General features: G+C 34.6%; 1 protein-coding gene across 26 annotated transcripts in view; it reads right to left on the reverse strand.

Moving 5' to 3' along the window:
• Positions 1–14064, reverse strand: part of GPHN (gephyrin) — a 284198-nt gene that overhangs the window by 122287 nt on the left and 147847 nt on the right. For 25 of the 26 annotated variants that reach the window (XM_064658384.1, XM_064658383.1, XM_064658388.1 and 22 more), the window contains one exon: positions 9472–9564. The exons of the other annotated variant lie outside the window; for it this stretch is intronic. In XM_064658384.1, the coding sequence (XP_064514454.1) occupies positions 9472–9564 (93 nt within the window). The remainder of the gene's footprint in view (positions 1–9471; positions 9565–14064) is intronic. 26 annotated transcript variants of the gene reach the window in all.

Here is a 14064-nt window from a genome sequence, read left to right on the forward strand (position 1 = left end):
CATTAGCTGTTACTCATTATTAGTGTATGATGGTGTTTGAATTTGGCTTAGATACATCCACACTCTAATGAAAAGAATCAGTCCTACGAATCTTGTGGGGTAACCTTCTTCTAAGTGAGAAACTTAGAAGCACCTTTTTGTTACCTTGAATATCCTCTTCTCTTTAACTTAAGCACTGTTATTTAACATGGGGGTTTTTTTAAACAAATTAAACTATGTTTCAGAAATCTTAGCCGCTGCTCTATTTCAGAAACATGTAATGAAGTCTGAAATGTAAGAACTGAGAAAATCCCAGCAGTAATAAAGTTCAGTAATTTGACTCATCTGTCATTTCAGTCATGAGTCTTTTTATTTAGTAAGTATGTTCCTAGTAACTAAAAGTCAACCAACCAAGAATCAAACTTCACTATTTCTGTCCACTTTGAAGTCCACATTGTGTGTGCATTTATTCACCTGCACATTAACTTTTTACTGGCAACACTAAAAACCTACACTCCACTCTGAGAAGGTAGTAACATGCAACTAGAAGCCAACTCTTCCCTCTTTTGCAAACTGTAGAGAACCCTAGATAATATAAAGGCATCATTAGCTCTGCTATGCCCTGCTGAATCAGGATTTGGAAAGGTCACAGAGAGAATCTGTATGAACTTGCCATGCACTCATACCCAACAAAGATCTTAAGGAATACAGTAGCGACAGGCTAAGCTGATGGAACAGTATTTATACTGATCCTCTGGGTATCACCCACTCATTCTTCTTCTAGCTGAGCAAGGCACAAGAATAATACAGGTTAATACAACTTCAAATTTAGAAATTGGGGTCATAGAAAAGGAATTTCTTCCATATCCAAACCTTCCTGTGTCAAACACTATTATTTGGGCTTACAACAAAATGGTAGGAAATTTAGGCAGAGAAGACCAAGAGACTTCCATCATATTTTTAGAAATGGCATAAACCAGCCAGGAATTCCAAACAGAAATTAGACCATGAGGTAATTATAAAATCTTGTGATTTTGTGGCCAGCAGCAACTACAATTAGCTGCAGCACATCAAGAACAAAATTGCTATCACCTTCTCTCTGAAGTAAGATCTTTCAAGCTCAGTGAAAATGAACTATGACAAACTGATCTCAGCACACCATAAAAAAATGTTTATTTGTGGAGGAAAATCTGGAGTTTTTTTAAATCCAGTGAAAGTTTTAATGTCAACAATTAGTAACAGTAGATTATGCACCTCACTATTAATTTAGGTATTCCAATTAAAAATAACTGGGAAAAGAATATATGCATGAAGGGACAAGAAGCTAAAATACAGTCTAAATTAAGATAAAAAAATAATAATTTTCTTGTCCATAATAAGATAAGACTTTCAAGCCTGAGTGTGACAATAGTCATTTTGGTTTTGTATTTTGGTACTTATACTGAGTCAACATTTTGCTAAAGCTTCACTGCTCCACGTGGTAGCAATTAGCAAAAGCAGGTGAAGGACCAGTTATAATCCTAAGAATAACTCCTGAAGCCAGCTGCTTTCCAAAACTCTTCTAGTTTCTTTTCATTTAGTGGCTGGAAAGGCTCCTACACAGCAGGCAAGCAGCAAATGAGAAATTCTCTATTCTTTAATAAGTATTAGTTTTAATGATCAACTATGTTAATAGTGAGTCATTTTGCTATTCTGGTGTGCTTATGTCAAAAGGACTAACTCACTCAATTTTTCACACATCTTAAATCCAAACTAGTATTTGCCCTCTAGTTTTCATGTCTTTAAGCTGCCGTCACAAAGAAGTCTTCCTAACATGTCTATACAATTTTTTGTTAATTTTCCCCATATTAAGTTTTTACTCTTTGCAATAGACCATGACCAGAAAAAAATGACACATGAAGGGCAAAAATTGTGTAATTACAGGCCTGACAATGTTTTCAAGATTATTTTGCCTTAACTTGATGTTTAATTTTTTTTCCAGTTTCCTATTATCTTCTCTGAAGTGATGCTTTAATGGAAACTATTTTTAGAAATGCTTAAGAGGAAAAAAAATTCCAAAAGTTCCAAATTTAAAATTTATTATGCAGAAGTCTTATGGCAGGCCTATTTTTCTTTCCACAGTTATAGAAAGGACTGCAAAATATATTCACTGTTGTGGCTACATTGCTAATAGGAGACAAGCCAGTTAACAGAGACAGCTGTGGGCTCTACAGTGAAAACATGGCTAAAAGGCATCAGTAATACCAAGAGGAGGAGAACTCTTTACCTCAATAGAAAAGCAAACTATAATCATATTGTTCTTCTGGCTGTATTTTTGGAAGTATTTGAGTTCACTGGGATAGGAACCATTTTTCTACTCACAGGACATGCCAGCCTTCTTCCAACTTCCATTCTGAAATTACCTTGGAATAAAAAACTTATTTTCAAAATTTAAGAATAAAAAAGTGAGGTTTCCTGGCTCACCACCGTGGCTTTGCTTCTCATTTTATGGAACATTCAAATCCCTCACTACTGTTTTACTATTCTTTTCAACAGAGCTTGCAAATATTTCATACATGTTTGAGTCAGAAAACAGAACTTCTATTTGCTATTCAAGAGTATTAAGGACAGCTAAAATAAAGCAAATAAAAGCTGATCCTTAAATGGGCAAAAATATCCAAAGGTGCAAGAGGAATTCTATTAGCATTACCTTTATGATATGATGGTCAGACAACTTCACACATAAGTTTAATACATTAGTTAAGTAATTTAAACGTTATTTGTCCCAGCATCCTCAGCCAGTATTTTCAGGGTTTTGCATTTTAAAAAAAGAGGCAGAAGCAATTAATGTGATCCTTTTGAATTCATGAAATAAAATGGCTTAATTATTAATTTCAGGATCCATTTTAGTCAAACTATCTTCTCATCTAACACACACAGAACATAAAGCCAGAATCTAGTTTGGCCTTCCATGCAGGATAATTCATTCAACATCATCTATGACTTCTGTACGGAGTACAAGATAACTTGAGTTCTATAAGACATTTCTCCCACTATCAAATACTTTTGATTTGACAGAATTAAAATGAAGAATACAGGTCTCTAGGCAATTTGTTTGTGTGATTAATCTCCTAAACAAGCAAACCAACCTCAACACATAAAAACCTTCCACTATTTTCTTATTAGATTTTTCTGGCTCAAGCTCTCTATCACCAGCTATTTTTACAATTCTCTAAAGTAGGCAAAGAAAGCCTTTGGTACCTTACAAAGCCTTTAGTGCTGTATGTTATTATTTCCCAAAGAAAGTACAGGTAAAACACAAGATATTTCCCAGTTTTCTTTATGATAAACTAAACAGATCGAGTTGCATAACTCTCACAGAAAGCCATCGTATATTTTTTGACCTTTTTCTGTATCCACTGTGACATTTGAAACTTTTTAAAAGGGAATGTCAGAAAAAATATGCAGCTTTGCATTTTAGACACATCAATCCCACATACAGACAAGTACTCTCTGCATTACAACACTTCTGTTTTCCCCATATTCTTCATAATTGTCTATTTTGGAAAATCTAGACACAAATAAGTTGAGAGACACATTCTTTCAATCTAGTATCTCAGCTGGATTGACACAGACAAAGAAACAAGTCAAAAACTGCTGGTTTTGCAGCAGAATATCAAGAATTTACCAAGCCCTCTTTTTTTATCAAAATAACCATTCTCCAGGAACACTCTCTGCATCTATTTTCTTCATCCTTTAGGGTTTTTTTCTTTATTTGGTTGGGTTTTTCTGTTTTGTGGGGGTTTTTTGTTTGTTTTGTTTGGTGGTCTTATTTTTTGAGTAACCTCTGATATTTGAGTAAATGGAGCTGAAATGGGATCAGGCTTTCTTCTCCCTCACATTTCTCACTATAGGTGCCCTGGCAGCTTGCAGGTGTTCCCATGCAGTGACTGCAGTTGATGACAGCAACCAAGCCCTTCAGCAATGATGGTGTGTTACCAAGCTTCCCTGAGAAACTCAAACAAGAGAAGAGAAAGGCACTTTTTAGCCCTTCATAAGTCAGCTAAATCAGTGTGGAATTTCTCAAGACACAGGTGCTTTTGTAATCTGTATAGTGCAAATAATTTGTATATTGCTTCTCAAAGAAACTGGTAATAGTTGTAAGTGAAAAGTATTCTGCAACTAAATATATTAATTCTGTTATAATAGCTTGCCTTCCAAAGAGAGATTTAAAATCTAAATAAAGAATTCTTTATTATATTATTATGGCACATAAATATGTTTGGATTTTTGTAACACCAAATACAGCTTTTCAAACAAAACATTTTATTGAAAAATTAAAGCAGATAGGATAAAGGTCTAATCATACAAGCTAAGAATTGTCTGGAGGACTAAGAAAAAGGCAATGGTACTTTATAGAGTTGCTAAACTTCTAACAGAGTAGTACAGAATTTGGAGGAGTCTGTCACAGAGCAATCTATTCCATTTAAGCACATTTGTTGCTTAGATGCATGTGGCAAGGTTTTCTAATTCAGACCCTTTAGGAGCAAGCTGGCTTGGAAACAATTTTCTAAGAAATATGAAGGCCTCAAAAGGTCTGATGGCAACTTACAGGATCAGACATCGTCCATACACAGCATACTTCATTATATAACAGCTCAACCTAGGAATCAAACAATGTGGAGCAAGACCTCCATTAAGAGATATGGAAAGCTATAGTCTTAATATAGACTACAGAAATATATATATGATGCAAAAGGCTCTTATATTGGAGGGTACTGAAGGGTCAAACTGAAGGGTCAAACACTGAAACAACAGCCTGGGTAATTAGAGGTCGTAAATTTCATATTATTCCTACCACAAAATTACTTATGTCCCATGTGAGATGAAGGCTCCATTCCTCCTCACTATGGAGCCATGCTGAAGTGACAATTTGTAAAAAGAAAATAAATTTCTTTTTTTCCAGTGACAACACTAAAATACTGCTGAAGAAGAACAGAAGCACTCCTACATCCACAACAAACAATAGTAGAAATCCTACCGCTCTGAACCAGGAAGGACAACCCCCTCTCCATCCCCAATATATTATTTCTAGTTTAAATTATTGGCTATTAAATGGAAATTGTTATTTGAAAGTGTAAGTCTCAGTGGATTTGGGTTAATCTGAGGGGAACACCTGTTGCTGTGAGAGTACGTTGTGTCACAAGCATCTTATTTCATTAACAGAGTTAAAGGGAAAGTAAACAAACAGACAAAACACACAAAACTACAAATAATAGAGATTAAGAGGGTTGCCAACATTACTTGAGACAGAGAAATTGAAGGATACAGATATTAAAATAGTCTGTGGAAATAAAACGGAATTTGAAGAAAAATCCTGAGAGATACCTTAGAGAATGGGGGAAAGCCAGGTGATCGAAAATTTGCAATTGGTAATGATTATAAAAATGCTGTTGCAATTTTGAACTGAATATACAAAGACTTATATCACAGCAGAACTGGGACCTTCTTCCCTCCAAACATGGCTTCTGTGTGGCTATGTTTGGAGCCTTTTGTTCATTCTGAGCATGCTTTTTTCAGAAAAATGCTGACAAATGGAAGGGAGTTCCAGAGAACAATGAGCTCTTTTCATGGACTAGAGAACTCTGATGAAAGAATAAACAAATATGCATACATTGTCAGATTAAATGAAAACAAGAATGTGCCTAAATACATTTAAAACCAGTCTATAAGTATTGAAGAATATGAACAGCAAGAACCAAAAGAAGTATTCATAAATTTTCCAGAACACTGGAAAAGGAGGAAGCCTATAAGGAAACATCTGTCTGGTTTTACACGCTGGAAAAGAGCTCTTCTGCGCTTCTTCTAAAGTATTATCTTAAAATTTCAGGACTGAAAATTATCTGCAGTGTGGATGAACTATTTGTGAATACACATAGCAACACAGCTCAAGAATGCCTAGCATCAGTTGAGGCACAATAAGTTGTTTTCTACTGCTATTACCTAAGTACATAAAATTAGTCTCATAGCTGGGCTAAAAAGACTTGCACAGAATCATACTAGAGACAGAGGATAAAAAAACAGCTAGAAGGGAGGCAGACGTGGCTTTTTTAGAAGTACACTTTTGCAAAAGAAGAAATGTAAAAGTAGAGAAGACAGAAGATAGAAACTGAGCAGAGCACCTGTATACATGAAATTTTTCCTTTCCCTTTTGTACTAACCAACAGCAACAGAGAAAATACATTTCTATCTCAGAAGGATACATAGTGATTGATAAAAATGCTGCAAGACTATTTAAATTTTTTCACAAAAGTTAACATATATTATTATCAACGTTATTTAAGAACTATCACTAAAATATTGAGCTCAAAGGAAAAAATGTTTGCCCCAAGAAATGCTATACGTAAGTTCTGATCTCTGTCCTGCAATGAAGACTTTTAAATCGACAAGTAGACTGTACATGCAGTTCCAGCAGAGACTTAAAGACTGTCTCCATAAATTATATGTAAAATAAGACTGGAAAAAAAATTTGGCTGTATCTACAAAATTAAGCCATCGACTGCCATAATAAAGAATTCCAGCATTCACTAATAACATCTATAACACAGTTACTTTCAAATTCAGCCATCCATTGAGTCCATCTGGTTTTTTAAATACCCACATGCATTTCATAATTTCTAGTCATGTAGTCAAGAAAGTGAAGGATATTCACACAGCTTAATTAAACCGACCTTCAACCCTCAAAATGTGAACTGTAGGACTAATTCAAAAGCTTTTCTCCACCCACTGACTAGACCGAGGCTACAAATTTAGGGAACAGAGACAGGTAAGGAAAATCAGATATTGTAAATATATCTAAAATCGGTTATTTCTGGTACAAGAAAAAATGTCATTACACATGATGGAAACAACTGCAATAACCTGGTTCTGATACAGTGTTCAAAAGGCAAAGTGAATGGGGAAACTACTAATTTTTTTTGAAACTTAATTATACATTTCTGAGGTATCAAGAAGCTTTTTTTAGCTACATTATGCTAGGCACTGAAGTTCAATTTTATCAATAATTACAAAATTCAATTAACATTAAGTCTTTGGCCTGTAAATACTCTTGGGAACAACCTTTATTGTATATGCACAATAGCAATTATATATGTATACTCAGAAAAGAAAGCAGGAAAACATGCTTTCTAATCCAAATTACAGGAGAATCAGGGAGAAGCAGGATGGAAACATACCAGCTGAAATATGACCCATGGGACCACTCTCCCTAATCTCAGGAAAAATACTAAAACACCTTCCATTATCAGATTGAATTCTTAACAGTTTTAAAATCACATCTTAAAGATGACATCTCAGTAGCACAATGCCATGATCACACCCTTTCATTATCAGTTCAGCAATGACAGCATGCTGGACCAATACCTCACAAAGAAGAGATTAAAACCACTTCCTGCATCAGCTCAACTTTTCCTAAAGGCTTGTTATTGCACATTTCATGTTGACATAACGAATTTTCCATTTTGAATTGGCTTTCTCATTGACCCAAGACATAAATTATGGGAACAAAACTTACGCTTCTCAATAATATGTTTTTGGTATGACACAAACTGCCAAACTGATTTTCTTCTCTTAAAGCATTTGTTTGAAAGAATGATCTAATAAATGCTATCATACGAATGACCCTTATCATTGCCACTTTGTAATAAAACCTGGGATTCAATCTCTCCACTGTGATTTAAATTTAGTACTGCAAGTTAATTCAACTTAATTGAGTGAAAAGTGAGTAAATACTCTCCTATGAAAATTCTTTTTAAGTATGGGAATAATTTGACAGTCAGAACACCCGATTCTGTTATGATCAGCCCAAGTCTTGCATATCTGTTACTTTTAAAAACAATGCAGTTTTTCTACAGTGCAAGTTATTAATGATTTTTATATCAGTGTTTTTATTATATAAAGACACATTAACAACTCAGATTAACTTTCAAAACTCATCAACTCATCAAAACTGATCAAACAAGTCACCCCCATCTGTCTTCATTAGTTTCTGTAACAGCAATGCAGTGTAAGGAAAATACTAGCTGTTTATGGGCATAGTTCTCATTTGTTTATTTCTTGTTCCAAATGCTGCTTGAGAATCTGTGGCTAATTTTTGGCACTGGCTGCAATGCTTTCTCTGGCTCTACTGCCTAGGCTCGTCCCTGCACGAAGGAAAACTGAAGAAGAAATTCAGTCATCCTTCTACACAGTCCTCTTAATACAACCTTCAAAATCATTTAGTTTGTAAGCAAGATACAAACTTTACCTACGCACTTTTCACTTTTCGTGGCTTTAGCACAGTGAATAATCTTCAAAATCAGTTTCAATAGCTAGCACACTGCGGTCATCTTACACTGTTCCCATATTCTGATAAAGAGACCCCAAAGTTTTAGTTACTCAAGACTTCTAGTATATAATCTAAAAACATCAGAAGTAATGAACAGGAGCATTTTGGTTACATGTTTCTTTAGTCACAGAAATGTTATACAATAAATTAAAAAATGTTCATAGATTTCTAATGGGAAAAAAATTAAACTGCAGCCATGTGACAGAACACATTTGTAAGTAAAAAGCATTGTAGATGTGCTATAAAGAACTCAAATCAACTCCAACATGAAAGTCTAAGCAACTGAAAACTTATATGAGTACTTAAGAGAAACCTAGATCTGTTACATTATGCAAATAAACACTTCAGGCACTCAATTCTGCCCTTTAGTGAACGTAAGCAAATCAAATAAAGTATGTAATTTTAAAAGTTCATATTAATCTAATTTGGAACCATAAATATCAAAATACTTCAATCACAATCACACAGTAATTTCATATGACAACTCATAGCCATGAGGTCATTAGATTAAATGTCCCTTTTTTCCTCTTCACTTCAGCTCCGTATAAGTGGAATGTAACCAGATTTCCTGTGCAACATTTACTGGTGCAGGTTGTCTCCATCTCTGTGCCTGTTTAGGTTTTTCTGACAATGTGGTATCAAGCAGATCAATAGTTGCTTTGCAAGGAATTTTTTTCCCCTACTATCTGTGTCTCACACTCCAACCTACAATGCAGTAGTTGTCAATGCAGTATTCTGCAAGGGAGAATTAAAGGATCTCTCTTATCCCACTTCTCCTTGTGGACATAACAAGATTTTGCTTAGCAGTGTTGCACTGCAGTGCTAAGGAAAATTACGCCAAAAAGCCATCAGAATTTTGTTTTTTAAGGGGACTAGAAAACCATTATGCTATACCACATTTTAGTTTGAAACTTGTTTTGGGTCAGAACCCAAGGTCAGAGTTATTCTCTTATGCTATACTCTCTATTGCTTTTTTCTGCTTCCAAGTTGTGTATCCCTTGACCTGTCCATAGATACTGTAAAGTGAAGTTACAGAGGAAAGCAAAAAAAAATCCGCCCCCCGCCTCCTCCAGAGTCATACATTTCTACACCAAAGGGCAGATTTTTCTATTCCAGGACTATCTCACCTCTGGAGTGACATCTCGTGGTGCAAACCCTGTTCCTCCAGTTGTTAAAATCAAATTAAGTTCCTTTTCATCACACCAATCTATCAGCGTCTCCTGAAAGAGAACATGAATCCTGTCAGATCTAGCAAGCAGTATGTGGGATGCAGTTATCTCAGAAAATACCCAAAGACTTGAAATGTCTTTAAAACAGAGGCACACACAATAAATACAGGGAACTGTAAAATCACTCATGCTTTTTACACAAACATTTTAAACCACTATTTATAACCAAGATAAGACAGAATAATGCAAGTATCCACACAGTATTTTTTTTTGGAAATGGAAATTGAAATTCTGTTCTCCATCTCTTGACCTGAAATGGAAAACAAGAATTCACAGTTACTAATTTCTATCACTGTTTATTTTGATATATAAATATAATATCCTTTGACACATGCTAATAGAGTACGTGCATTTAATTCAGATTACACTGTTGACTCTTCTCACAGTAACTTTGGTTTCCATGCTGCACTTTTTATTACCCTGAAAAAAGCAAGAACCACATATTTGTAAGCTTATCAACTACAAGATGCACCTGATGCAGCAACACAAAAAGATGATCTATAATCACCTTTTCTACATTCCCTCCACCATCTCAACAGGAGTGTGTATACACATTCCAAGGCTGGACTAAAAAATCTGTCATATAAAATGACTTGCAATACTGGATAACTCACAATACTAGAGAACTGTTTAATTTTATTTGCATTCATTTTTCAAATGACTTTTTAAACAAATTTTCAAGCTGTGATAAAAATTTGACATAAGCAGAAAATTTATTTAATCTCAGTGTGATTATATCACTTATCCTTCATACTCTACTGTGTGCTAGCACAGCATATCTGCTTGGAGCGCAAAATTAGCTGTGTTGCCTGAAGTACACTCACGTATTACACAGTAAAGTATCCATCTGCACAAATCAGATCAATTACTTAGAGAGCTATCCTTCTTACAGCAAAGAAACATCATTCTTTGAAAAAGTTTATGGCACATTTAAGTTTCTGGAGTACTATATTGGGGAGCAATGAATAATATTGGTGACTGTTGGCTTGAAGCTTCTTATTTATCATAAAATTAGCTCTAAGAAATATACTGATATTAAAAGCTTGAAATAAAACTGTCCAGAACATTTTAAAAAGTATTACCAATTTAGATTAATCCTCAGCTGTATTTTCTGCGAGGTTAGCACTGCTATGTAACTTCCATTTAACAGAAGGCTCATATACAGACGCTTCCAAATTGCAGCTAGAATACACTTGTGTTTGCCTGCAAGCCCCATCATGCAAAAGTATCCAAGGATTACTTGAAGAAGTGGTAAAGCCAAAGGTTCTGTGTTTATGTCTCCTTTCTTTACACATCCTTCCACTTTCTCTTTTGCGTTCTCTCTTGTCTTTGTTAAAATCACATTCATCTTTTTACTCTATCCCTTTGGAGGATGGCACTCTAACGGGGCTGTAGATTACCAGAAGTTCATTACATGAACATTTCAAATAAGAGAAAGGAACACAGATAAGGTCTCAAACCCATACATAATTGAACCACTAAGTCAGGCTTTTAACTTACATTTTGAAAAACATGTGAATTATGGTAGTAAAAAGCATTTTAAGTCTTAAAACTGTTTGTTTCAAGAACATAGAAATACATCAGAAAATTTGTTTTAAAGAGGTTGCATCTTCTCTGTTTATCATCTAGAAATGTATTTGTCTTGACTTCAAACAGGGAGAAATTTCAGAGAATACTTCAGAGAAGTTGACTGTTCGGCAAAGTTAGACTTTAATATTGCATGTATTTTAAAAATTATTACAATCAGGAAAAAATTCTCAGTATGAAACAGGAGGGATATATTTTGGTGGTTTTGATTTTTTTTAATGAAGCATTTATCTTTATCTAAAATAAAACCTGCCAAACTCCAACTGTTTTTACAGAGAAAATAAAAAAAAAATCCTTCCTCTGTTCTCATTTTGCTACAGTTCAGTAATACTCTGGTTAATAAGGGGGAAGAGTAATGTGACACCCTACAATAAACTAAAGAAATCAGCACCCTAACTCTTTAATTAACTGAGCAACAAGTGCCTTTTCTTGCTACTCCATCAGTGTACTTAGGCAGACAGAATTCTCTATCAAGTTCATGTTATAGTCCAGCATCCTTCAGCCTTTCAGGAAGAATACCTTTCACTATAAGGCAGTTAGTTTGGGTTTCATTATGTTTTAGAAGTGCAAATTTATAACTTAGATATTTTAAAACCACAGAAAAATACCTGAGACTGATATTCAGCTTATTTACTTTCTCTCTAGCCCACAAAACTCTGTCCCACAAAATATTCTTACTGATGTTTTAAGTATTTAAAAAAGGAAGCCCCACACAATTGTGAACAAATAGTGGACTCATATTCACTTTGCTGCTGATGGCAGTCCAGCTAGATTCTCCACTGGCTTTGCAGAGAACTGAATTTTCTGTGTCCTCAAATGAGAATTTCTCTACGCCAGTGACCTGATATTTGGCTTCACTGATGCTATACAAGTAAAATTATTATATAACATCTCAACCAAAGAAAAATTAATTTAATATTTTTATGCATATTTCCATCCCTTCTATTGTTTCACTGATGATAAGCTTTCAAGAGAAAATGAGACTAGGTCAACAGATTATGTAAATCACTGTCATTTCATTCAAGTCAATGGAATGGAGCTGATGGATACAAAATATGGTATCTGGCTCTGAAAACAGTACTGTAAAATTACCACCAAATCTTAAAAAGCCAGAACAAAAATACAGACCTCCAGAAGAAAAACCTTGCCTCATTCTTTCTCTGAGTTCTTAGTCTTTCACATGTAAATTTATTGATTTTAAGACCAGTAAAGACCATTTCCTCATGGAAAAAATGCCTACAGTGTATGTCACAGTGCAGAGACCCTATGTTTATCACAGATACATGCTTCCAAATTCATATAGGCACTGTCACACTAAATCCAAATTCTTCTGGCACCACACCTAAACTTGTGCTACCTGACATTTCAGTCACTGAATACCTAGAACACTTACAGACATATTTCCTTCTGCACAGGTAACTTAAGCATCTCAATGTCCAAGATGCAAAACTACCTTTAGTGTAAAAGGCAATGGGCATGTCACAGAATTCTGGTCAGTTCCTCTTGTATTTAAAACAAATTCTAGGACTCAGGCTCTTCAATTAACCACCCAGCCTTGATCTGGAGGGTTCAAGAGAGGAAAAAAACATAATAACTTAATTTGGTAGGGTTTTCCAGGGTTTTAATTCATGATTATCTTGAATATTGTTGTGTTTCTAGTAACTCTTCCTTACTAATAATTTCTGTGGAATAATGCTCCACCATGATACATAAGAAACCTGCTCACAGAATGCACAATAACAGTGGTGCTATTTTGTAACTCCATTAATGAACTATCCTCTAATTTCTATTACTAAGTGAACAGGAAAAACAAACAGGGATTCCTTACTGAAATTAAAGGAACAATTCCCTGATCTTTGAAGATAATTGAAGTTCATAGATTACTTACATTAGTAAATTTTTGGAGTCTCATACAATAAAGCCTTATTATAGTAATGGACACTCTACACTTATGTCCTTGATTGTTGTTTCACTTAAACAATGGAGTAGAGCAGTTGTATATGTGTATGAACTATTTCCTTCTCAGATGGACAGAGGTCACACATTCATTGACACGATATCATAAACCATGGTGTTAGTCACAAATTTAAACTCGAGACAGGTTGCAAGGCTGCTCCAGTTCTCTTACTGCTACTGTATGGTGGTCTTCCACATAGATATTGAGACTATAACCCTTACCTGGAGCAGAAGTACTACAAAGCACACAAAAATGGTCACTGGGGATCAGAGTAAATGCCTGCACAGAAGAGCTGAGGTCCTGAGGGCTGTTCCTTTTCTTTGATGCTACAGTCCATGGTGCTTCTTGTCTTTTTTTTTCTGTCCTATTTTTGCCATCACTTTGCTGAGAGTGTGACAACACTCCCACGTGTTTATGCTTCCAAAATTACTAGAATACATTCTTTCACATCAATATTCTGGTGCTTATCACTTAGATGCTATATGCTACATGTATAACTTTTTCTTATCAATACGTAATTTACTTCACAATACAAGGATTGTAAAAATAATTATCAATACATATGCATATTTTCATACACTTTAGCTGCTAGAATAAGACATGTACACCACTACAATTTAAAACATCCAGAAAGAATATGGGAATGCTAAAAACAATATGAACATGTGGGTTTTCATAAAGAATCCATACAGAATTCTTTCATTCTATATTCAGTATTCAAATTGGTTAAGCAATTCCATAGTTAATGAAGATGTCTGGTATTTTGGCACATGCTAAATTTTTCTAGCACAGTGCAAATTTCAAGTTATTTCACCTTATATGTAAAACTAATTACACATTAAGGACCATTTAAAATATGCAAAAAATTAAATGACATTGCTGAACAAATATCAATGTTAAATATGAAGTTTAATTATGAAACACTACACATTTATTTACATTGGACT

The sequence above is a fragment of the Pseudopipra pipra genome, chromosome 6, assembly GCF_036250125.1.
Source record: "Pseudopipra pipra isolate bDixPip1 chromosome 6, bDixPip1.hap1, whole genome shotgun sequence".
Lineage (NCBI taxonomy): Eukaryota > Metazoa > Chordata > Aves > Passeriformes > Pipridae > Pseudopipra > Pseudopipra pipra.